A 26,372-nucleotide genomic window follows, 5' to 3' on the forward strand; every position below is an offset into this window, starting at 1 on the left:
CGATCACCCGGCGGGTGATATCAATTAGGTTTTAGGGTCAGGGTCTGCATCGCCCCAGGCAGCGCTAGGTTGGTGCCAGTACCGCTAACACCCACACGCAAAGCATAAACCTCCCGTAGTGGTATAGAATCTGAACAGATCAATATCTGATCTGATCAGATCTATACTAGCGTCCCCAGCAGTTTAGGGTTCCAAAAAACGCATTGTTAGCGGGATCAGCCCAGATACCTGCTAGCATCTGCGTTTTGCCCCTCCGCCCAGCCCACCCAAGTGCAGTATCGATCGATCACTGTCACTTACAAAACACTAAACACATAACTGCAGCGATCGCGGAGTCAGGCCTGATCCCTGCGATCGCTAAGTTTTTTTTGGTAGCATTTTATATTTAAATCCGGAAGGCAGTGCTTGGTTTTCAGGGTCCCGTACGTGGCTAGGCTCCCAAAAAGTCCCCCACATGTGGTATCCCCGTACCCGGGAGAAGCAGCAGAATTTATTTTGGGGTGTAATTTGACTTCTGCCCATAGCATGTGTGAGCAATATATCATTTAGTGACAACTTTGTGCAAAAAATTTTTTTTAATATTCCTGCAACTTGTGGCAAAATATAAAATATTTCATGGACTCAACATGCCTCTCAGTAAATAGCTTGGGGTGTCTACTTTCCAAAATGGGGTCATTTGGGGGGGGGGGGGGGGTTGTGCTATTTTGGCATTTTATGGCCTTCGAAACTGTGATAGGTAGTGAGGAGTGAAATCAAAAATTTGCACCCTTAGAAATCCTGAAGGCAGTGATTGGTTTTCGGGGTGCCCGTGCGCGACTAGACTCCCAAAAAGTCCCACACATGTGGTATCCCCATACTCGGAAGAAGTAGCGGAATATATTTTGGGGTGCAATTCCACATATAACCATGGCATGTGTGAGCAATATATCATTTAGTGACAACTTTTTGTAAAATTTTTTTTTTTTTTTTTTTTTTTTGTCATTCAATCCCTTAGGACAAAAAAAATAAATTTTCAATGGGCTCAACATACCCATCAGCAATTTCCTTAGGGTGTCTACTTTCCAAAATGGGGTCATTTGGGGGGGGGGGGGGGGCGGGTTTTTACTGCCCTGCCATTTTAGCACCTCAAGAAATGAGATGGGCAGTCATAAATTAAAAGCTGTGTAAATTCCAGAAAATTTACTCTAGTTTGTAGACGCTATAATTTTTGCGCAAACCAAAAAATATACGCTTATTGACATTTTTTTTTACTAAAGACATGTGGCTGAATACATTTTGCCCTAAATGTATGACTAAAATTGAGTTTATTGGATTTTTCTTATAACAAAAAGTAGAAAATATAATTTTTTCTCAAAATTTTCGGCCTTTTTTCATTTATTTCGCAAAAAATAAAAATCGCAGAGGCAATCAAATACCATCAAAAGAAAGCTCTATTTGTGGGAAGAAAAGGACGCAAATTTCGTTTGGGTGCAAAATTGCATGACCGCGCAATTACCAGTTAAAGCAGCGCAGTGCGAAATTGTAAAAAGACCTCTGGTCCTTAGGGTGTTTATTGGTCCGGGGCTGAAGTGGTTATAGTCTCACACATTAGGGACTTTGCCAGTACTGTACAAAAGAAACATAAGTCATTTAAAAATCTTCATATGAATTACATGTTAAAAATGCTCAATATTAGAATCCACTAACAATTATACCCTAAAAGAGAAGGTTTTTTTTTTGTTTTTTAAATCATACATACCTACGGTAAGTGGATGCAGCATCGGTCCCCTGCCAGCTCTAAGACTCAGAACTGAGCGATCAAACACCGCTGATCGTTCAGTGAGCAGGGAGCTGGTGACTGTTTATAGCAAAACACATTTTCTTTATCCCTTGCTTAACATATATGTAAATGTTTATAGATTTCATCTGAAACCCAACATGCATCATTGATGGGAACATACATTTCTTCAGGAGTGTAGAGGTAGTGCATACACAAATAGTATAAACAACAATAAATCAAAGTACCCAACAACAGCGTTTTAACCACTTTCAGACCGGACCATTTTGCTGGCCAAAGACCAGACCACTTTTTGCGATTCGCCACTGCGTCGCTTTAACTGACAATTGCGCGGTCGTGCGACGTGGCTCCCAGACAAAATTGACGTCCTTTTTTTCCCACAAATAGAGCTTGCTTTTGGTGGTATTTGATCACCCCTGCGGTTTTTATTTTTTGCGCTATAAACAAAATAGAGCGACAATTTTGAAAATAAAAACGCATTATTTTTTACTTTTTGTTATAATAAATATCCCCCAAAAATATATAAAAAAAACATTTTTTTCCCTCAGTTTAGGCCGATACGTATTCTTCTACATATTTTTGGTAAAAAAAAATCGCAATAAGCGATTATTGATTGGTTTGTGCAAAAGTTATAGTGTTTACAAAATAGGGATAGTTTTATAGCATTTTTATTAATAATTTTTTATTTTATTTTTTTACTAGTAATGGCGGCGATCAGCGATTTTTATTGTGACTGCGACATTGTGGGGGACCCATCGGACATTTTTGACACATTTTTGGGACCATTGTCATTTATACAGTAATCACTGCTATATAAATGCAGTGATTCCTGTGTAAATGACACTGGCAGTGAAATGGTTAACCAGTGGGTGGCAGTGTAGGGGTTAAGTGTTCCTAGGGGTGTGTTACTAACTGGGGGGGGGGGTTGGGCTTTTATTTAGTGAACACTGATCTCTGCTCCAATCACATGGAGCAGAGATCAGCGTCACTAGTTGCTAGGCAGAATGGAGAAATGCTGTTTACACGGCATTTCCTCTATTCAGCCGTCCCGTGAGACGATCGCGGGTATACCCGCGGCCATCGAGTCCGCGGGTCCCGCGACCGGACTCACGGGGGTCCCGACCGGCGCGGGAGCGCGCCGGTGGCGCTCTCCCGATGGCAGGGCAGCATTGAAGATTGGACATACATGTACACCAATATGCCTGTCCGTGCCATTCTGTTGACGTACATTGTCGTGCGCTGGTCGGGAAGTGGTTAAAAAATATTACCTATAAAATGAAGTTTCGTGGCTGAGAGTGAACACTCATGGTAGATAAACAGGAGGGTGCGGTGTGCTTGTGCATCACATAGATGTTGTACTTTAAATATTAATAAAAATGGTTTTTGGTTCTAACCCTTCACCACTCCATCCAAAACCAAAAAAGCACCTAAAATCCCCACTGACCATTGCTCCTCTGCTCACTTACAGAAAATCCACAGGAGGTAGTTGATACCCCTGTTGACAAGCAATCAATTTGAATTGAGTTGTACTCTGAATCGGAGACTTTGGAAGAATTTTTTTTTCTTTCCTTTTTTTTTTTTTTTTTTTGCAGCCTTCGTTTGTTTTCAGCTTATAAACTTCCATATTTTTTCTTTTCTTCCAGGAGCAAATCTCAACTCAGTTGGCAGAAAAGGATAGTATTCTTCAGAACTGGCGCCACGAGAGGGACACACTTGTCTCAGCACTTGAAATCCAGCTGAAAAACCTGCTGTCCAGCAATGCTGAAAAAGAGAGAGAAATCGAAAATTTAAAGAAATCTAACAATGGCCAAAATAGTGAGGTGAGATACGTAAAGCTGAAGTTCAGGATTGGTCTCCTCTTACGCTGCTTCATTCTATAAGGTTTTAGAATTTTAGTCATCTGCACACCTAAGTATAAATAATAGGGGGAGTTTTGGTTAATTGGAGAAGTTTAATCGGACCGTCCGTCATCATTTCATTCTAGAGATTATTTGACCTCTGGCTATTAGCATGCTACAGAGAAAATAACTCGGAGCAAAAAAGGATTACTTGGAAATCCTAACAATAAATTGTAATCCGCTTCTGATTGAACAATTTAACCACTTCAGCCCCAGAAGGATTTACCCCTTCTTGACCAAGCCTTTATTTGCGATACAGCGCGGTGTCGCTTTAACTGATAATTGCACGGTCGTGCGACGTTGTACGCAAACAAAATTGACGTCCTTTTTACCCACAAATAGAGCTTTCTTTTGGTGGTATTTGATCACTTCTGCGGTTTTCATTTTTTGTGCTATAAATAAAAAAAGGCCGTCAATTTTGAAAAAAAAGCTATATTTTTTGCTATAATAAATATATAAAAATCAAATTTCTTCCACAGTTTAGGCCAATATGTATTCTACATATTTTTGGTAAAAATAAAAAATATTGATTGGTTTGCGCAAAGGTTATCACGTCTACAAAATAGGGGATAGATTTTTGGCATTTTTATTAATATTTTTTTTTTTATTAGTAATTGTGGCGATCTGCGATTTTTATCGTGACTGCAAAATTGCGGACACATGTCACTATTTTGCGACCAAAATGCACTGATTACTGTGTAATTGTCACTGGCAGGAAAAGGGTGGAGCATAAGAGGGGGATAAAGGGGTTAACTGTGTTCTCTCAGCATGTTCTAACTGTAGGGGGGGGGGTGTCACTAGAACATGACAGAGATCACTGGGAGTAGTAGATTCCTGTCATGTTGCTAGGCAGAACAGGGAAATGCCTTGTTTACATAGGCATCTCCCTGTTTTGCCTCTCTGTGCCACGATATTGGGCCACTGGTGGACATCGAGCCCGCATTGTGAGTTGCCCTTTAACTCACTGCACTCCAGGGATGGGATGTAACATTGCCTCAACTAATATTGCCTCAACTAATTTCATCTGTAATTGGACGTCTTCCTGAAGACGTTCAATTACAGACATAACTAGTTAAGGCAATGTTCCCCAGCCGATACATTACATCCCACGCCTGGATCTTAATTGAGCTTCTGGTCTCGGGGCAGCGGCGGCAACCCTAAGCGCTGTATATACCTGGTGCTGGGTCTCAGGAATATATACATGTGAGTGTGGTGTAATTGTAAGGTTTTATATGGTTTAATAAAGTCGACTGCTGTGCACAATGAACCTTTTCCCTGCTACTGTTTTTTGAGTGGGCAGAGTATGTCATTGGAAAGACTCACATCCTGGTACATGTAAATGGTCAGTTTGGTGGCAAAATATTCAGTGGGTCCAACCAAAAAAAGCGCAGTGAGACTTATCTAGTAATATCCATGTGGGGGGGTCACCTGGAAGTGGTAATGTGTTTATCTGTTACTAATGACACCAGCACTTGTTACCTTATCTTTTGTTTTTTAAGCAACTATCATTTGAATGGGACTCACTGATGCATTTGATATTAGTTTTATTTTATTTTATTTTTTGGTGCCGTTCATTTATTTTTTGGACTTTTATATATGGCAAATGTTTAGTAATCTTGATTCACATGGCAGTGCAGTCTATATACACATATATAGGGTTCACGAATGTGGAAGTTAGACACATTTTGATGACTGCAGCAGCCATAATCACTCTCATCTGTGATCCCCTTTTTTGTTTTTTCCCTGTGGGGCAAAGTTTTCATTGTGGATTGTTACTCATTACAGCATACACTTGAAATTGGGGGGGGGGGGGTAATAAATGATTATCTGAAGATGTCTTGGGGTTTGCACGCCCCTTATCCTATAAACTCCTGTGTTACACTTTGTTTACAATTGTATTAACAGCAAGCAGGTTCACTTTAGCTTTAAATTAATGTGATAAAGTCAAATGAAATCTTACAAAATTTAAGTTTAAGTTTTTTTTTTGCCACATATGGTGCCAAGGAATGCATGAAGCAATGGTTATGGGCCAAACTACTGTAAAATAACTCAAAGCAACCTGTTAGTTGTGACAGGCCTCATACAAATGAAAGGTAATTACTGCTCCCATGATTTCACGCATTGCCATCAAACATTTTTGAATGTTCCTGCTAGCTATATGCACACATACAGATTGCAGTTCGCTATCACAGACAAATCAAGAAAAGCTTTCAGCTGACACTTGGAGGTATTATTGTCTGACTGTATTATAAACTGTAAAAAAGCATCCTTCTCTTGCTTACAGTATGTGGGACATGGATAGGGTGTGTAGAGGGTTCACTTTTCCTATCAGCACTAAAGGCATTTGTTTTGAGAATCTTTGGGTGACTATCTAAATTTTACCATAGGATTTTTCACATCTGGAAGAAATGAAGAGGCAGCTGGCTGCTAGTGAAGCCACCATAAAAGAGCTGCAGAAGAAACTCTTAGAAGCGGAACATAAACTATCCTCATCTGCCACTGCAATGGAAATGGTAAGGGCTGAAAAAAATAGTAATTCACTGCAGAGAGATGTTTTTATATGAACGTGCAGAAAATACAAATTTTAGTAAGAAAACTGGTGAGAATAGGCCAATGAGAAGGGGATTTTTAACATGTAAAAAGTAGCAGCAGCAACAAAAAGTAGCAGTATGTCCCAAATGTAATATTACTGATCTGACCGCAGAACTTTGAAGTTTGTTGATGGCCAAAGTTTACTGCTCTTTGAACATCCTCTCTGAACAGCTTTTGTAAGAGTCCATTCACACAGGAGCAACTTTGGATCCGACTTGAAGTCGTCCCAAGTTGCCTCAAGTCGCGCAACATTTAAAAATCAATGTAAGTGAATGAGAGCCGTCTTAATGTACACTACTGAAGTCGCTCCGACTTCAGAAAAGGTTCCTGTACTACTTCAATCCGACTTCTAGGCAACTTGTACCCATTGATTTCAATAGAAGTTGCCTCCAAGTCTGATCCCCTGTCTTAACTGAAGCAACTTTCCAGGAAGTAAAAATAGTTTTCTAGGCAAACCCCTCCCTCCCACAGAGCTGATTATTATGTGATTGGCCACTGGTAAAGTCTCCTCTCCTGGAAGCAACTTCAAGTTGCCTTGTAAGTTGCCTCAAGTCGTGCTGTGATTCATACTCAAGTCGTGTCCAAGTTGCCTCCCAAAGTCTCGCTCAAAGTCGTGTTGCCCCTGTGTGAACGGACCCTAAATGTTTTAGTGGATAGTTCTTCCTTTATGTATAATACATGAACTACCCCCCACACACACATTGGAAGCTAATGATGTGCATGAATACATTACTCTAACCTTGATTTACAAACCACCAGTGCTGGCAAGAAAATGTTGCAAAAGAAACACAGCATGCACATTTGTTAAAATGTATATTGTTTTTATTCTATTCAGTCATTGAAATGTTTGGTTTCATAATTTAGTAATTACATGGAGAAAACCATCTGGACTGTTTGGTGACACTCTTGATATAGTATGGACCACATTTGTATGGTGAATTTTTAAAGTAAATTTTTGCCTATGCAAGGAAAATTTACCAGGTTCACTTACACACCAGCTCTATGCTATTTATTCTTAGGCCGCGTACACACGGGCGGACTGTTCGCCCAACTTTGTCCGCTGAACAGTGTTTCAGCGGACAGTCCGCTCGTGTGTGGGCTTCAGCGGACAGTCTGACGAACAAAGTTTTTCGGAATTCCCGTAAGACAGTCCGCTGAAACTTGGTTTGAGCGGACAGTCCGCTCGTGTGTAGGCTTGTTCGACAAACTACGTTTCGCGCATGCTCAGAAAGGATTTACACGGCGAAGGTTGCATTGCAGTGTATTGGACGTCGTATTTTTCGTCCCGTCGTACGTGCCGTTCACGTCATCGCGCACGCTTTCAGCAGACTGTTCGTTCATCGTGTGTGGTCAAGTCCGTTCATGCAAATTTTGAGCGGACTGTTTGTCGTACTGTTTGACGAACAAAGTTGGGCGAACAGTCCGCCCGTGTGTACGCGGCCTTACTCTCCTGTTTTTCCATTTAAACATTGGAGTCAATACAAGAAGCCCTACATAAACTGTTGCTCTAATCAGAGCCTTCATGTGGTTTAGGATGCTTTCCAGCTCTGTATCAGGAGTGGAAGAGGAGTGGGATATATAAAAAAAAAAAAAAAAAAAAAGGAAAGTTGGATGGTGGCAATTGATTCTAAACAGAAGTTTTTCCACATGCTTCCTTGTTATATTTAGCTGGTGCAATCTGATAATGGGCTGTGAACATTGTATTTGAATAGTTGCACAACAGTCCACCAAGTGGTGTAGACAACAGACATGCATACCACTTTTGGCATTAAGTAAAATGATGTTCAATCTACATCACTGATCTTTGTTTAAAATACAGGTGGAAAAGACGCAAATGCTAACAACGGAACAACCTGAATCAGCCAATTTGTTGAGCAGAGATGACAGCAAGGGTGATTCTTTAAGAAGTAATATTTCCACAAATGACAGTAAGGTTAGTAACTGAATAGGAAATATGTGTAAAAAAAAATAAAATAGTGTACATACAGTATAATTGCAGTGATGTTAAATGCACATTCAGAACATAGCTTAAGCGTGTACTTTTACATCCCATGTAAAATTAAGAGCAGTTACTCTTAATATTTCTGCCTTCTTTGTTCATAATGGGCATTTAAAAGTTTCAACTAGAGAGAGTCTGAAGGTAAACATCTTACGCTGTGCTCTTTGTAGACAAAAAATGTGTTCTCTTATTCCTGTATTACGAGGGTGCATTCTATTCATGAAGGTAAAAAAAACCTGTGTGCAGCAATTGTTGAACATTATGTTCAACACATGCACTTCCTATTTCCTAGTGCTGCAGGTGATTACAAAATCGTGCTCCACTCCAAGATGAGTAAAATTACCAGATAATAAGACTTTAAGGTCTGACCTCGCTTTAGTGAGCTCTCCCCTCACTATGGGTATGGAATATATCTCCCTTCAAGAAGGCCCATAAGATATTAATCACTTGGGAAGCAATCTCTGGTTCACTCCACCATATACAGTATTACTCACACAGGATGATATGGAGCATAGTAATATAAAGAGTAATAAAAAGAGAGGGAAGAAATGCTCATCGCACAACGTCCACCGATAAAAAATAATTTATTAAAAAGACAAGTACCTTACAAGTCTGATGTAAAAACAGGCATTCGATACAGAATTATTGGCCAGCGCCTCGGCAGGCGTGCTGGCGCCACTGCTATTTTCTCTGCCCAGCGTACATTTCGTTGTATGAGACTTCGTCACTGGGGCAACGGGCATAGTGGTGCTCACAGATGGCAAGTCTAAATAATCTAAGGATCTCCAGCTTATGCATTACACTTAAACTCTATCAAAGAATATTAAATGCAAGCCAATGATAAATTAATCTCAGGCAGCGCTTGCTATAACAATAATATGACACTGTGAATGCCACTGATATGATACAATACATGAGCTTCCTTTTGGCAGATTACAACCATTTTTAGCCACATAGAGACTTCAATAGAAATGCCTGACTTGAGAGTATTATGAGCATTTTGTCGCTCTTTTTTTGCTCAAACACCAGCTCTCCACCCCTCTCCTCTGGCTGGTGCTTTTCGATTCACTAGCCAAAAACACTTGAAGCTGTTAAATGCTTGTAATACACTTCTAAAATGCTTATAAAAAAAAGCTGCAAAATGCTTATAAAAAAAAGCTGCAAAATGCTTATAACAAAAAAGCTGCAAAATGCTTATAACAAAAAAGCTGCAAAATGCTTATAACAAAAAAGCTGCAAAATGCTTATAACAAAAAAGCTGCAAAATGCTTATAACAAAAAAGCTGCAAAACGCTTATATCAAAAAAGCTGCAAAACGCTTATAACAAAAAAGCTGCAAAACGCTTAAAAAAAATAATAAAAAAAACTAAAAACGCCAGTAATTTGCTCCACTCAGGTGTGAATGGAGCCTTAGTGAGGAAGATGCAGGCATGCCAGCCTACATAATATCATAGTGGTTGTAAACCTCAGACACAAAATATGAACAAAGCATCTCACTCTATAGTGTGTACTTGTCAAATTTAAGAGCAGGGTGGATAAAAATCAATGATGTTGTGTAAAAAAAATAAACTTTTTTAATAAAGATTTTTTTTTTAAATTTGTTGCAATAAAATGCTTGTAGGTCTCTAGTGTCGCTCACGGATCCAAGGCTCCTCCCTGTTGAGATCCAAAGGGTTCTCCCACACGATCATCGGCCAGGTTAAAAATCAATGGAGAGACAGCCTCTCATAGTATAAAATCCTTTGTAGATTTATTCATTTAGAAATGGCAGTATAAAAAAACACCACTGTATAAGTAAGAAATGGCCCTCTGGGTGTGCAGAGAGATGGACGCTGCCTACAGCCTGTCAGGCGTTCCACTCGTTGAGCCAGAAGTGATGCACGGTAACATCAGCTCCACGCGTTTCATCAATTGGCGATGTTATCAAAGACAGGAAGTTCCTTTGTGTGCAAACCACTTATATATACTCCAGAGGACGATGTCACTCCTCCCCTTTCGATCAAATTCTCTACCGTAGAAAAGACAATCAGGAATTACCTTTCTGCTTAGTCTTCCTGTGATACCATTCGCTCCTTTTATCTTTATTGCATGTGAAGCCTTAGTATGATACGGGTGGTGCATCAATGGGGACGTCTTGTGAATTTTGTGTAAACTGCTGCCTTTTTTTAATATAGCTATTATTAATGAAATGTATTTATGTCCCATTCAATATTAAGCTCCTGTGGGCAATGGGTTTTGAGCTGATATAGCCAGCAGGTTTCATGGCTAGAGATATAGAAAACTACATTGCTCCCCTACCATTGGGATAAAAAAGATTCTATACCCAGTACCCCTGACTGATTCCTAACATATTTAAGGGGAAAATGTCTCGATCGACTTTTCCTCATTACTGTGGATGCGAATGTCTGAAGGCAAACATCATGCGCTTACGTTAGTATTAGTGTTCTCTAATTCCTGTATTATGAGGGTGCATTCTGTATTATGTGTTCCTTAAAAAAAAAAAGTTTTTGAACACATTGTTAAAATGAATTTATATTCTTAAAGTGGTTCTAAAGGCTCAAGGTTTTTTACCTTTGTGCATTATATGCATAAAGGTAAAAAACTTTCTGTGTGCAGTAGCCCCCCTAATACTTACCTGAGCCCCATTGCGACCCAGCGATTGTACACGAGAGCCTCGGCTCTCCAGGGACTCTCCCTCCTTATTGGTTGAGACAGCGCACTGCTGTCAATCACAACTAGTGAGCCAATGAGAAGTGAAAGGTGGTGGGGCCGAGCCGCAGCTCTTTGTCATTATAGACACGCAGTGCAGCAACTTGGGGAGAGCCTGCTTGGGTGCCCCCACAGCAAACTGTTTGCTCTGGGGGCACTTGGCAGGAGTAAGGAGCCAGGAGCGCCATTGTGGGACCCAAGAAGAGGAGGATGGGGTCTGCTGTATGCAAAACCCTTGCACGGAGCAGGTAAGTATAACATGTTGTTTAAAAAGGACAAAAAACTTGCCTTTACTATCACTTTAAGATTAAAAACGTATACACTTTAAAATAAAATCTTATCCAAACCATTATTACCCTTTTAAGGAGAACAGAACTGCCGGTTTACTAGTTGAGCCCGGTAGGCCTGTTCTCAGACATGCCATTGCCTGCTTCTAGGCTTACCTCACTACTATGTAAAAATTAAGTTTTCATTGTAAGTATTCTGTTTCCCCCTATACAGACTGAGAAATACACCCCCCCACCCCCACTTCCTGCCAGTACTACTATGCACAGTGCTGTTACCCCAATCATTGATGGTTAATTATAGATTCCTTCAAAAACGCCCTCATTTTGTGTTTTTTTTGTTGTTGCAGGATGGTTCAGAAACTGTTTTGGACTCCTCTATGATTTCCACTGAAAATGGGAAAACCAGCAGGTTCCCTAAGCCACAGATGGAGATTAGCTTTAGCCCAGTAAAGCCAAACAAAATGGAAGTTAAACATCATGGTTGTGACTCGCCGATAACTGTGAGAATTACTAGAACATCAAGAAAGAGAAAAAGTGGTGAGATGGAGCAGGTAATTTCATTTAGTCGTAATGCTGGTTACCAAAACTGTTCTACTATAATGCATAAGCAGCTACAAATGTGTTTTTTTTTATTTTTTTTTATTTTTTTTTAATCGCTAAACTGAAAGGGTATGTCCTAGTTAAAGATTTACAGTATTGTGAGTTAGTGAGAGCTCTGAGAAACTCATGTGAAATAACCATCGGAGTCTGCCAGCAGACATGTTTTCCATACAATATTCGTTTTTTAAAAAAAAACTGAGAAGAAAAATATCCAGTCACTGACCCCAGTGGCTGTTTTGTATGGACTTGCATCCTTACTGGACACCGTATTTCTCAGACTTCTGACGGAATGGTGTTCCTTTTTAGCTTTGAAGCTTGCAGAAAGAATACAAGAGCTCCACTTTTTTCACTTTTAGGGTTGTAAATTGGGAGATGACATACTTTGCAATCATAAAGATAGAAGGTTCCCAAGCTGCAAGTTCCCAAGGCCCCGTTTACACCTGAGCAATTTTTTCCTTAAAGCTTGTAGCTCTAAAATGCTCAACAAGCCAAGTGCCATTCATTTTAATGGCCCCTGTTCACATATGAGCGCTCTGTCGCCTGAAGCAAAATTCCTGTTGCTCAAAAAAGTACATGAACTTCCTTTTGGCAGATTAGAACCATTTTTAGCCACATAGAGACTTCAATAGAAATGCCTGACTTGAGAGTATTACGAGCATTTTGTCGCTCTTTTTTTGCTTAAACACCAGCTCTCCACCCCTTTCTTCTGGCTGGTGCTTTTCGATTCACTAACCAAAAACACTTGAAGCTGTAAAACGCTTGTAATACACTTCTAAAACGCTTGTAAAGCTGCAAAACGCTTATAACAAAAAAGCTGCAAAAAAAAACAAAACGAAAAACGCCAGTAATTTGCTCCACTCAGGTGTGAATGGAGCCTTAGTGAGGAAGATGCAGGCATGCCAGCCTACATAATAATATCATAGTGGTTGTAAACCTCAGACACAAAATATGAACAAAGCATCTCACTCTATAGTGTGTACTTGTCAAATTTAAGAGCAGGGTGGATAAAAATCAATGATTTTGTGTAAAAAATAAATAGATTTATTTTTTAATTTAAATTTGTTTTAATAAAATGCTTTTGGAGTAAGAATCTATCTAAAGATAGTTCTCCATTTAAGATGCATTAACCACTTCAGCCCGGAAGAATTTGCCCCTTTAATGGCCGGCCATTTTTTTGCGATACAGTCCCACAACGCTTTAACTTAATATTGCGCAGTTGTTTATTTGTGTAGAAAATCCTTTACACATTTTTTGCCATGATTAAGAAGCCCAAGATTATCAGACGCTGTCCATGGAATGATGTCACTCCCACCTCCAGATTAAAATGATCAGGACGTGCCTTACTCCCGTATTTCAGCAATCAGTTGTTAGTAGACCCCTGGCTGTATACTGCTTGACATTATACTGCATCTCAAGCTGTTTGATTTCAGAAATATCTGGTTCATCTGATTACATTTCTGCATTAAACTTTTCCTTGCATGATAGTCTACCTTTAATAAACATTGTTTGTGTTCTTGTTGGGAAGGTTGCTCTTCTTCGTGAACTGCTGTAAACTTTTATACTTTTACTAACTACATCATAAGCCACCTTTTCATCCATAAATCTCATAATTGAAACTGATCTGTAAAAACAGCTGCTTGATTTCAGCATTAATGATCACCATAAAAGGAGGTTTCTGTCTGTTATGAGACCTATGTGCTGTATTCAGGATGCATTTTTTAAAGGCTTGCCCATGGTTCTATTAAATCGTGAAGGTTATTTATGAGAAATGCTTACTAAGATTAATTAGAACCGGTCCTTTATAGTGCTATTCTGAAATCACCAATGGGTTACTGTGTTTTACTTCTATAAAATGGGGAGCTGCGCTAAATAAATAAAAAAAGTTGTTTTGTGACCACAAAAACCGAAAAAAACAAACAGATACACCACGTTCACTCAAAGAAGTGAATAGATAAACTGATAAAAATAATTATGTAAGTAGATAAAGTGTATGGAAAAAATCGATTCTTTATACAAATAAATAATCATAGGATTATAAAAGTGATCATAAAAAAACAACAATCCCAGCTGATTGGTATATGTAAAGGGACACCACAGGACGTGCTACCACAATATTCAGATATATTGATAAGTGAATAAATTCTAATAAGTGGTAAATATCTAAATACATTTTTTTACAAATATATAAATAAAGTAAAAATTGAATAAATATAACAAAATTCAAAGTTCATGCAGTGTTTATGAAAAAAAAGGGAAAAAATAGTCCACACCAGTCCCATAAATAAAAAATGACAAGTAATCCAATGTGCAATGGAATATGACACCAGCTAAAAATCATGTGACAGGGAATCCACTGAAGCACCTCCACCAATGGATAGTAAGGGCCGCTTACCAGAGCATAAGATCTCAGTGTTAAATGAGATCAAAAACGTATTCGTAGATGGTCTAGATGGACGGTCCTAGGAAACCGCATCGAGCCTCTCTCTCCCGATATTCCAACCAGTTAGAACGTTAGTGCCCCAAAGTATATGAAAAGACAAGGGGACACACGCATAGCATAAAACCCTTTTAATAAACTAATAAATTAAAAGCAGATAAACTCACATAGTCAGCATATATAACAGCAATTTTCAAAATCGAGCCAGCCAGCTCTCGGCTACCGCCCGCACTTCCGGGTCTGCGTAGAACGCGGTAACGTCAGCACGCCGTTCCTCCCTATGCGTTTCATCACTTTATATTCATATATTTGTAAAATTTTTATTTTAGATATTTACCACTTATTAGAATTTATTCACTTATCAATTTATCTGAATATTGTGGTAGCACATCCTTTGGTGTCCCTTTACACATACCAATTAGCTGGGATTGTTGTTTTTTATGATCACTTTTATAATCCTATGATTATTTATTTGTATAAGGAATTGATTTTTTTCCATACACTTTATCTACTTACATAATCAATTATTTTTATCAGTTTATCTATTCACTTCTTCTGAGTGAACGTGGTGTATCTGTTTTTTTCGTTTTTTGTGGTCACAAAAAAAACTTTTTTATTTATTTAGCGCAGCTCCCCATTTTATATCATTTTGACTGTCGTAGTATAATTTGAGCTGCTGCTTAGAGGGCGGTTTTTTCGAATAGCGCAGTTTCTTCTATTTACTATTTGTGTTTTACTTCTGTCCGGAAGCAGGATCAATCAAAAAATGAAAACATGCTCTTCGTTCACTCTATTTGACTATTGAGGGTAATGTGAGAGCAATGGAAACTTTGTTTTATCTCTTATGGGTTGTCTACACTAAAGCCAAACTCCAGGAAAATTATAGAAGTGCTAGAAGGTTTAAAATGCTATTGTGAGAGCCCAGTCAACCCCCTTTTAATGAATATGCATTTTTTTTTTTTATCAGCCTTAAATACTTTTTGTACTAGGAAAATCAGATTCTTCAATCCCACAGGCCCCACTAAACACTTTTCTGACCAACATAGTTCTTGTTCCCTGAGCAGAGCAATAACCAGAAGTGTATTGGAGAGCTTGGTGCTACTTGTGTGTGAGAGCAGGAGTTTGAGTCTCCTAGTAATTGCCAGCATAGTCTTATTTTAACCATAAAAAAGGGGCACACTGTACTGTGTATGCAGCCTGACTGCATTACAGTAAAAAAAATAAAAGGATGCAATTTGTCTTTAAATGTTTGTCTTTCTATTCCCGTTTTGACACTCCTGGACAGTAAGGAAGTATAAATCTTTCCTTTGTGGTCACAGACAAAAATAAACTCCTGGCTGAGGTTCCAAGGATGTCTTCACTTTCCTAAAAAAAAAAAATGTATTCTAGAAGTATTCAGGTAAATTGGGTTATGCAGCTGCTTTTAAGAGATTAGAAACACCCATCATTATATATTACCTCTATAAGAGGTATGTCTGGTTCCGCTCTGCTTCCCCAGCGATTCAGGGGCGATCCAGTTCAATGCAGAGGGTTTCTCAACCAGGTAGAGATTTACTTTGTGATGCTGCCCCAGGCATTTCCCACGGACAGAATCAATGTAGGCTTCATGATATCTTTGCTTTCTGAAAGAGACTTGGCCTGGGCAAATCCTCTATGGGAGACGCAAAAACCCATTGTCCAGAATTACCCAGAGTTTGTGGATTCCTTTAAGAGGGTATTTGATGTTCCCTCACGCTCCACGTCTGCTGCCAAATGTCTGATGTCCGCCAAACAAGGTACAAGAACCGTTGCCGATTATGCCATTGAGTTCCATACACTGGCAGCAGAGGTTGCTTGGAATAATGAGGCCCTTGTGGCTGCTTTTTTCTCATGGTTTCTCATGGTTTTTCTCATGGTCTCTCGGATCACATCAAAGATAAGAGAGCAGCAGACATACCCACTGAGCTAGAGAAGTTGATCACGTTTGCCATCCTCATTGACTCCAGACTCCAAGAGTGACCCTCTTTTAAGGAGCACTTGTGGAAGTCTCCTTTTCCTTTGGCTCTGAGCGTTGCAGTCCCACCCTCACCTCCCATACTTCCTGATACCGAGTCTGCCAATGAGGTAGAACTCATGAACTTGGGCTTCACACATCTCTCTGCGGATGAGAGGGCCTTTAGGAGGAGGGGCGAGATTGTGGCTTTATTGTGGCCAGGCAGGTCACTTTTCAAAGTTTTGTCCGACCCATTCTGGAAATGCATGCACTTTGAAGTCCTGTAGGGGACAGACCTTAGGTGGAATTGTTTCATAAGCCCCTGGTACAGGTTACCCATTCTTGGTCTGAGTCGTCCATTGAGATACTGGTTTTAATCGACTCTGGGACTGCAGGCATTTTCATAGATGATGCCTTTGTGTCCAAGCACTGGATTCCCCTGCAGCTTCATGCCACTCCACTTGCCATTGAGGCTATTGATGGGAGACCTCTAGAGCCTGCCCATGTGACTCATGAGACTGTTCCATTGACCATGGCTCACCATGAGATAATCCAATTCCAGGTCATTTCCTCACCTCATTTTCTGGTGGTTATTGGTTAACTTTGTTGCAGGGGCACAACCAGTCTTTTGATTGACTTTGTGCTGAGGTTCTTTCCTGGTCTCCCCAATGCAGGGAGACATGTTTTCTGATAGTGTTTACGGTCTTGTGCACCCCTTAACTCTCCGCCCTGCCAAAGGAACACTGAATATTTTGCAATGCCTTTGACAAAGGTCAAGCCGGTAGTTTACCTTCGCACCGGTCCTATAATTGCGCAATTTACCTTCAACCTTGTGGCATTCCACCTCGTGTTCGGGTCTACCTTTGTCAGCCATGGAGGAGTATGTGGCTGATGCACTTTGAGGATTCATCCACAGGTCCTCTGCCTGCTGGAGCTGGTTTCTTCTTTCTGAAAAAGAAGAATGGTGAACTGCAACCTTGTATTGATTATAGGGTTCTCAATCCCTTCATGATTAAGAACGACTATCTGATTCCTTTGATTATGGAGTTATTTGACCACGTCAAGGGAGCAGCGGTTTTTATGAAGCTTGATTTGCGAGGGGCATACAATCTCATGAGGATCAAGGAGGGCGAGTAATGGAAAACTGTGTTTAGTACCAGAACAGGCCATTATGAATACCTAGTTATGCTGTTTGGTCTTTGCAATGCTCCAGCAGTTTTCCAGGAATTTATCAACAATGTCTTCCGAGATTTGTTGCAGCCATGTGTATTGGTTTATCTCAACGATTTTCTCGTATTATCCAAATCCCTAGAGAGCCATCACACAGATTTCCGCCATGTGCTGCAGAGGTTGAGAGATAATAACCTGTATTGCAAATTGGGAGAAGTGCGAGTTTCATTGTGAACAGGTTTAATTGCTGGGTTATGTAATTTCCACTGCTGGTTTTTCGATGTACCCTTTCGGCAGTACTACAGTGGCCCCAACCCGTGGGTTTACAACTATTGCTGCGTTTTCTTGGCTTTGCCAATTGTTATCAGAAATCTATTTGTAACTTCTCATCTCTGGTCAAACACCTGAATGATATGATCAGAAAGGACGGCAACCCACCAAATTGGTCTCCAGACTCTATTAATGCCTTTGAGAGTCTCAAGGCTGCCTTTGCTTCTGCTCCTGCTCCTGTGTTGGTACATCCTGATTCTATGGTACCTTTCTTCTTTGAGGTTGATGCATCTGAGACTTGAGTTGGTGCCCTGCTGTCTCAACGTCCTACCTCTGAGAGCGCTATGCATCCTTGTAGCTACTTTTTCAAGAAATTATCTCCTGCAGAATGCAATGAGGTTGGGGACAGAGTTGTTGGCAATCATTTTAGCCCTTAAGGAATGGATGCATCTCCTCAAAGGTACTACCGTGCTGGTTCTTATTAAGACTGACCATAAGAATCTCACATTCTTGTCTGAGACTAGACGCCTCTCTCCCAGAAGGGTGCAATTGGCTTGTTACATAGTCTCATTCTTACCTGGTACTAAAAATGTAAGGGCTGATGGTTTGTCGCAATAGTTTTTCTCCACTTCCGCGGTGGAGTCGGTTCCGGTTTCTGTGATTACTCCCGATCATTTTCTGGCTACGGTTCCCACCAGTCTCAGTTTTCCTTTGAGTGACAAAATTCTTGCCACTCAGATCCATTCTCCTGAGAAACCTTGTGAACGCTGTTTTGTCCCTGAGAGTCTCCGTACTGCCATGCTCCAGACTTATTATGCTCCCAAGGCTGCTGGACACCCAGGGAAGAATCAACTCTTTTGGGCCATTTCCCAACAATTCTGGTGGCCTAGTCTATGTGCTTATGTAGCTTCCTTCTTAGCAGCTTTTTCCGTGTGTGCTCAGAGTAAGACACCACAACACCTTCCAGTGGGCGTCCTACAACCCATAACCAATGGAGAGATGCCTTGGACCCACCTGTCAATGAATTTCACTGTGGAGTTACCCAACTCTCAGGGAAACAGAGTTATCCTTATGGTGGTTGACCGGTTCTCTAAAATGTCTCATTGTATTCCACTTAAAGAGGAAGTAAACTCTGATGGGTTTACTTCCTCTTTCATTCCCTGCAAAGGTAAAGCATAATGAACTTCTATGCATCGCATAGCAGTCCATTATGTGTCACTTACATGACACAGGAGTCAGCGAAGTCACCGCCGCCCCCTGTAGTTCCGAGCGTCCATCTTCTTGGTGGGTCTCGCTGCTCCAGCGCTGTGATTCGCCGGAGCAGCGATGACGTCACTCCCGCGCATGCGCACGGGAGCTGACCCTCGCAGCATATTACCGTGATCTGCGGCTTACCCAGTGCGCCTGTGCGCCACTGTTTAAGGCGAATGTGCCGTAGACGGCGCTGGCTGTCTTCAGGTAAATATCTCCTAAACCGTATAGGTTTAGGAGATATTTCTTGGACCTACAGGTAAGCCACTTTAAGAAGTTGCCTAAAAGTTGCCCAAAAAACTGGCTTCCATTTTTGCTCAAAAGATCTTTCGCTTACATGGGTTACCCAAGGTGATCGTCTCGGGCAGGGGTAGCCAGTTTGTGTCCATGTTTTGGCGAGCCTTATGTGCACAGTTAGGAATTCAGCTTTCTTTCTCCTCTGCGTATCACCCGCAGCCCAATGGGACCTCAGAACGAGCCAACCAGTCCTTGAAACAGTTTTTACGTTGCTACATTTCTGACCACCATAACAACTGGTCAAGACCTCCTTACCTTGGGCTTGGTTTTCTCACAATAGTGCCATCAATACCGCTTCCCAATTTGTCTCCATTGATGGCGAATTATGGTTTCCAACTATCCATGTTGCCTGGCTCATTTGTTCCTCAGAGCATTTCTGCATTGGAGGAGCATCTCTGTGGTCTTCGTTCAATCATAGTTACAGACGACTTTCCTACCACAGCCTATTTGCACTAGACCAGTGATGGCGAACCTTGGCACCCCAGATGTTTTGGAACTACATTTCCCATGATGCTCAACTACACTGCAGAGTGCAAGAGCATCATGGGAAATGTAGTTCCAAAACATCTGGGGTGCCAAGGTTCGCCATCACTGCACTAGACAATGCTAAAAGCACTTGTCTCTGTACTTATGTGCAAGGTGCTGCGAAGTGCTTTACAGGTCCATAACTGTGGGATGCTTATCTGGTGACCCTAATGTTCCCTTAGGGAATGTGTCCACTGAAGGCATGAAGGGTGGCAGCAACAGCATTCTCCCTAGATCCTGCCTCTTTATCCCCCGATGTGTACCCTCTGTGGTATACTGTGGGTGAAGCATGAAGGGCGAGTGGTGTCTGCATGAGGTTGTCTAGTTTCCGTCCTCTTCTCTGAGCCTCATGGTGATTTTTGTGAACCAATGCCTCCATGGACACCGTAACAGTCTGGACTCTGTATTTTGGTGAGATCTACTGTATACTGTACATGTCTTTGTCTGAACTGGCTTATAGCCATAATGGTGGACAGTGTATTATATTATTGGAGCAACATTCCATATGTATTCACAGCACATTCGCCTTAAGTTATGCAATATTCAGCCAATGGTTGGTATTTTTAGTGTTGGATTGTCACATTTGACCTCCCTTTGATGTATTCTAACTGGCTACATGCTCTGTATGGTTCCTTGACATCGCTGTTGATATTGTGCATGCTATCTGTGAGATGCAGACTTTTGTATATGGTCCACTACTTTAAACTTTTATGCTTAATGCTTATTTGCATCTGTACATCTTAGTGAATTCTGATTTATTTGCATGCTCTGTTTATATCTTGATGAACACTTGCATGTTTCTAGGCACGAGTACAGACCCAATATGCTGAGCACCCATCATTACTTAAATCTGTGATGACTAAGCCCAACTCTGTGTCTCTTATTGACACGCAGAGGGCGGGGCCTCGGAGCAGTCACGAATGAGTGCCCCATACCAAGCAGCTCCAGCCTTTTTAGTGACTTTAGTGTGTCTGTGCTCCTGCTTTGGTTACATGTCATTACTCTGGGCTGGCTTCCTGGTGGTGACACCAGTGGACCCTGTCTGCACCATTAGTTCCCACAGGGTAATAACCCAGGAGCATAAAAATAGAACAGTTGTCACCCCATAACAGGGAAGTGCTGTAGCAAAGACCTTCATGAATGAATTACCAGTCATTCTTTTGATGAAAGCTGCAGATTAGAAACATTGACACCACTTTTGAAATGAAACATATTATAAAGCTAGAGATTTTAGTGATTGGTTATAAGCTTTATGTACCTCAACACTGGAATATGTGCTAGTTTACTGCCCTTTTCTTATATGTAGGGGTTACGTAATTTCCATGCGTACATTTTTTTTTTTCCTGTAGAACATACTTGTCTGCTGTGGTACTCAGGCATACGGCAATGAAGTGTACTTCAAATGTATATAAATTACTGACTCCAGTTGATATTTGCCTGAATCTTACAGCATGAGAGAGAACTCTGTGTTCCATCATATATTTGACATCCATTACTGCCCATTATCTTCAGTATGCACTGCATATGTCTGTTTATTTTCGCTCACTTTGCAATGACAGCACATAACTCTCTGAAATAGTTTTTGGAACTGAAGTGCTTGTAAGCATTGTGATGAGTAATGAAGCTTTTTTCCCTAGATATTTCTTGCAATCAACAAAGACAATTTCAGAAATGTCAGCCCTGTTTTTTTTTTATACAGTATATACTTTTATTGAATGTCATCCTAACAAGTATAACATTAAAAGTACTGCTTGCAAGTGTATTATTCATTTATTCGTGTGTGTTACGGCACTAGACCCAATCTGTAGGTTCAGCATATACATTAAAGAGGAATTACAGTCCCCTATATTCTCCTCACCTGCAGCAATGTAATTTCTGCTACCTCATCAGTATTGTTTTTATCCAGTCTGCTTTCATGTTCAGCATCTTCGGCCATCTTGATTGGCACAACACCCATGCATATAAGTTAATTTATCCCATGACGACTCATGCAGATGTGCAGCTTAGTAGACATTCTAAAGAAGTTTGCAAGCAGGAAGATTTTCTTGCATAGTAGGTCTCTTCTGCAATAATAGCCTTGCCTGCTCACAAATTACAGGAGAATTGGAGAATGGCAAACAAAAGATGCCAGCCAGGCAAAAGAACCCCTCCCACTCCCATCATGACCTTTGCTAGTGCCTTATGCCAGCCATAGATGGTTTGAATCTCGGCCAGTTCAGCAGGGGCTGTCCGAGATTCGAGCCATGTATGGGCAGGCTGTTTGTACTCAAGTTGATCGATCAGTCAACTTGGGTACCAGCAGCCTGTCAGATTTTTCATGCTAGCAGCAATCATTGTGTGTTCTCCCAGCCGGGATGGCTCCCCGCGTAGGGAGAACACAATAGCGCCAGGGGAGGGATACCCCCATCAATACTGATTGTGTTGATGGGGGAATCTAAAGATTTTCTTTCCTGAAACCCATGGCTGCTACAAAGTCTATGGCCCGCTTAAAGAGAATGGATGTATTTTGCCCTCTTTTCCTGTTAGATGCCGTTTCTGGATCATCAGAGCCTCGGCACAGCCTTGGAAGCGATACCTGGACCCTGCTGTGAGAAAGACGAGGAATTGGACTGTAATGTGTCATTCTGGCACTGGACAGTCTTGGGCGCTTTCCAGGACACGCTGTGTACTGCGTCAGCTAGCTGCACCACGCTCTACAGGTTCAGGGCTGTGATGCACTTGTCCCTGAAGACCATGCCAGGAAAGTCTATGTTTAGGAATTTTCTGCTCTAATGTAACAGCACTCTGACCCTGGCTGTCAATTGTGTTCTGCATTGTCACACAGGCTTCTGGTGGAGACTACAGGTGGCCGTACATTATTTGTTTATACTAGGTATTGTACTGACAATTTACACAGCTTTGTACATATATTGAATATTCACATCAGTTTGTGCCTTCAAGGAGCTTACAGTCCTAGGGTATATACCTCACATGCATACATACTTGAGCCAATTACCTACCAGCATGTCTTTGGCGTGTGGGAGGAAATGAAAGTACCTGGAGGAAACCTACGTTCGCACATGGAGTACATGCAGATTCCGTGCAGGTAGTTTCATAGTTGGCATTCACATTTTACAGACATGATCCAGTTTTGTCATCATTGGAATACTTGCCCCAAGACAAGGCCTCCATCACTGGAAGGCATATGCATATGGACAGGAATTATCTGCAAATTGCTGCTGTGTTTCGATCATATACATTGACCATTACTCTCTATGATCACGTTTGTTAGGAAAAGTGGGGATTTCTCCCTCTGTAGGATGCAGGGTGCCGGTGCATGATGTTGTCTTGGTTTGATGGGGTTGTTATCTAACTAACCAAAGTTGCTTTTGTCATCTTTTAGCATAATCCATTTTATCATGTATAATAACTAAACTGACACTTTGCATCTATTTCATCTCATTTATTATCTATTTAAATAACGTTTGTTGAAGGCATAAATTTTGACTATATTAATAGATTTATTCCTGTGATCGTCTGCTCCATAAAGTGGCCAAAATGTTTGTTTGTTTTCTCATTGACATATTTCAAAAACTATGCCATATTTTGGACACTAGATCTGACATCTATAGAAATTAATCTATTACAGCCAAAATGTATTGAGCCTGCACAAATGTGTGTGACATTCATCCCAACTATGAAAAGTTTTATGAATAGATTTATTATTGCATTTGAGAGTTTCAAGCAAAGCACAACATTCTTACACTACCAATCCAAATAGTGATATGCTTAAGGCCCGGTTCACACCTGAGCGAGTTTTTACTTGAAGCTTGTAGCGCTAAAACGCTTAACAAGACAAATTCCATTAATTTCAGTGGCCCCTGTTAACATCTGAGCATTCACTTGCCTGAAGCAAAATGGCTTAAGCGCAAAAAAAGGTACATGAGCTTCTTTCTAGCAGATTACAAGTGGTTTTGGCCCTATAGACTTTAACCACTTGCTTACTGGGCACTTAAACCCCCCTCAGTCCCAGACCAATTTTCAGCTTTCAGCGCTGATGCACTTTGAGTGACAATTACGCGGTCATACAACACTGTACCCAAATGAAATTTTTATCATTTTTTTCCCACAAATAGAGCTTTCTTTTGGTGGTATTTAGTTACAGCTCGGAGTTTTATTTTTTGCTAAACAAACAAAAAAAGATGCAAAAAAAAAAAATCATGTTTTAATAGTTTGTTATAAAATTTTGCAAACGGGTCATTTTTCTCCTTCATTGAAGTGCGCTGATTAGGCGGCACTGATAGGCTGCATTGGTGGGCACTGATGGGCTGCATTGGTGGGCACTGATGGGCTGCATTGGTGGGCACTGATGGGCTGCATTGGTGGGCACTGATGGGCTGCATTGGTGGGCACTGATAGGCTGCACTGGTGGGCACTGATAGGCATAGTTAAGGCGGCACTAATAGGCACAGATAAGGCGGCACCGATGGGCACAGATAAGGCGGCACTGATGGGCAAAGATGGGCACAGATAAGATGGCACGGATGGGTGGCACGGATAAGTGGCACGGATGGGTGGCACGGATGGGCACTGATAGGTACCACAGATAGATGGGACTGATGGGCACTGATAGGTGGCACTGATAGGTGGCACTGATAGGTGGCTCTGATAGGTGGCACTGCTGGGCACTGATGGGCGGCACTGCTGGGCACTGATGGGCGGCACTGCTGGGCACTGATGGGCGGCACTGGGGTGCAGCACCTTTGAGGCAGATTTTGGGTGGCACTGTGGGTGGCACTGCTGGGTGGCACTGTGGGTGGCACTGTGGGCACTGCTGGGTGGCACTGTGGGCACTGCTGGGTGGCACTGTGGGCACTATGGGCACTGCTGGGTGGCACTGACGGGGGCACTTACTTTATTTCAGGATGGCACTGCGGGTGGCAGGTGGGCACTGGCAGGGGGCAGGTGTCCGCTTAAATTGCTGGCCGTGATCGGGACTGATGTCCCGAACACGGCCGCCGGCGATCGGCTTTTTTTTTTTCTCCTCGCGCTGTCAGCGCGAGGAGGAATACTAGCCGATTACCGGCTCCGTTTTATCACATGATCAGCTGTCATTGGCTGACAGCTGATCACGTGATAAGGGGTCGGGATCGACCCCTTACACGGATCGGTGATCAGGCGAGTCTCACGGACTCGCCGATCACAGAGCGGGGCGCACAGGCCGCTCGTATCCGGGACGACGTCAATAGACGTAGTCCCGGAAATGTGGGTCCGCGCTGTTGCCGTCATTTTGCAATAGCGCGGTACCCAAGTGGTTAATAGAAATGCCTGACTTGAGCAGAAAAACGCTTGTAAAATGCTCAAATAGCAACTCTGCTCCCCTAATGCCCTCTCCCTCTCCTCCCCCTATTGCTTTCTTTTGGCTAAACAAAAACACCAGAAGTTGTAAAACATTTCTAATACACTTCTAAAACGCTCTTAAAAAGCTTGTAAAAAATCGCAGAAAAGCTTACAAAAAACGCCAGTAAATCAATACGCTCAACTGTGAATGGAGCCTGTAGAAAAAGTATTTTCTGTTTTGGTTGCACTACTTAGTAAAAAAAAAAAAAAAAAGAGTTCTGCTCCAGAAATCTCTTACCGGTGCTCCCGCTCAATCGGGAGCACGGATGCATGATCCACCGCTTCCAGCAGCTAGAGAGGGACTGGAATGAAGCCGTAAGCGGCTTCATTCCAGTCTCTTAATAGTAAACACGGAAATTACGTCACTTCCCGTTTACTCGGCTACCAATGGTGCCAGATTTAAAAATATACCGTATATACTCGAGTATAAGCCGAGATTTTCAGCCTCTTTTTTGAGGCTGAAAGTGCCCCCCTCGGCTTATACTCGAGTCATCGCTGTCTGCCCGCTCGATCAGCGTGTCGAGCAGACAGACAGCGGCCATTCTATTCAAAAGCCGCGCCTCCGGCTCCGCCTTCGCCTGTGATAGGCGGAACACTGAATTTCCCAGCAGCCTGTGTTCCGCCTATCACGGACATCGTATCATCCTCGTACTACGGACGAGGATGATACGACGTCTGTGATAGGCGGAACACAGGCTGCTGGGAAATTCAGTGTTCCGCCTATCACAGGCGAAGGCGGCGGCGCAGCTTTTGAACTTTACAATGGCCGCCGACGAAGAGGGCACGGCACGGCACGGGACGGGACGGGGGCAAGGCAAGGCACGACACGGGACGGATGCAAGGAGGCAAGGCACGGCACGGGACGGAGGCAAGGAGGCAAGGCACGGGACGGAGGCTCGGGACAAAGGTAGGCTGGACACACACACACACACACACACACACACACACACACACACACACACACACACACACACACACACACACACACACACACACACACACACACACACACACACACACACGGATGGAGACACACACAGGGATGGATGGATGGATGGAGACACACACACACAGGGATGGATGGATGGATGGATGGAGACACACACACACAGGGATGGATGGATGGATGGATGGAGACACACACACAGGGATGGATGGATGGATGGACACACACACACACAGGGATGGATGGACGGACACACAGGGATG

The 26,372-nt window shown here is 41.9% G+C and overlaps 1 protein-coding gene across 3 annotated transcripts in view; it reads left to right on the forward strand.

Moving 5' to 3' along the window:
- KIF20B (kinesin family member 20B) overlaps positions 1 to 26,372 on the forward strand; it is a 171,720-nt gene that overhangs the window by 137,059 nt on the left and 8,289 nt on the right. For all 3 annotated transcript variants that reach the window (XM_077454201.1, XM_077454199.1, XM_077454200.1), the window contains exons 27-30: positions 3,421 to 3,597; positions 6,063 to 6,188; positions 8,087 to 8,200; positions 11,610 to 11,813. In XM_077454201.1, the coding sequence (XP_077310327.1) occupies positions 3,421 to 3,597; positions 6,063 to 6,188; positions 8,087 to 8,200; positions 11,610 to 11,813 (621 nt within the window). The remainder of the gene's footprint in view (positions 1 to 3,420; positions 3,598 to 6,062; positions 6,189 to 8,086; positions 8,201 to 11,609; positions 11,814 to 26,372) is intronic.

This window comes from Lithobates pipiens, unplaced genomic scaffold (genome assembly GCF_037356315.1).
Source record: "Lithobates pipiens isolate NorthernLeopardFrog02 unplaced genomic scaffold, aLitPip1_a1.2 Scaffold_25, whole genome shotgun sequence".
Lineage (NCBI taxonomy): Eukaryota > Metazoa > Chordata > Amphibia > Anura > Ranidae > Lithobates > Lithobates pipiens.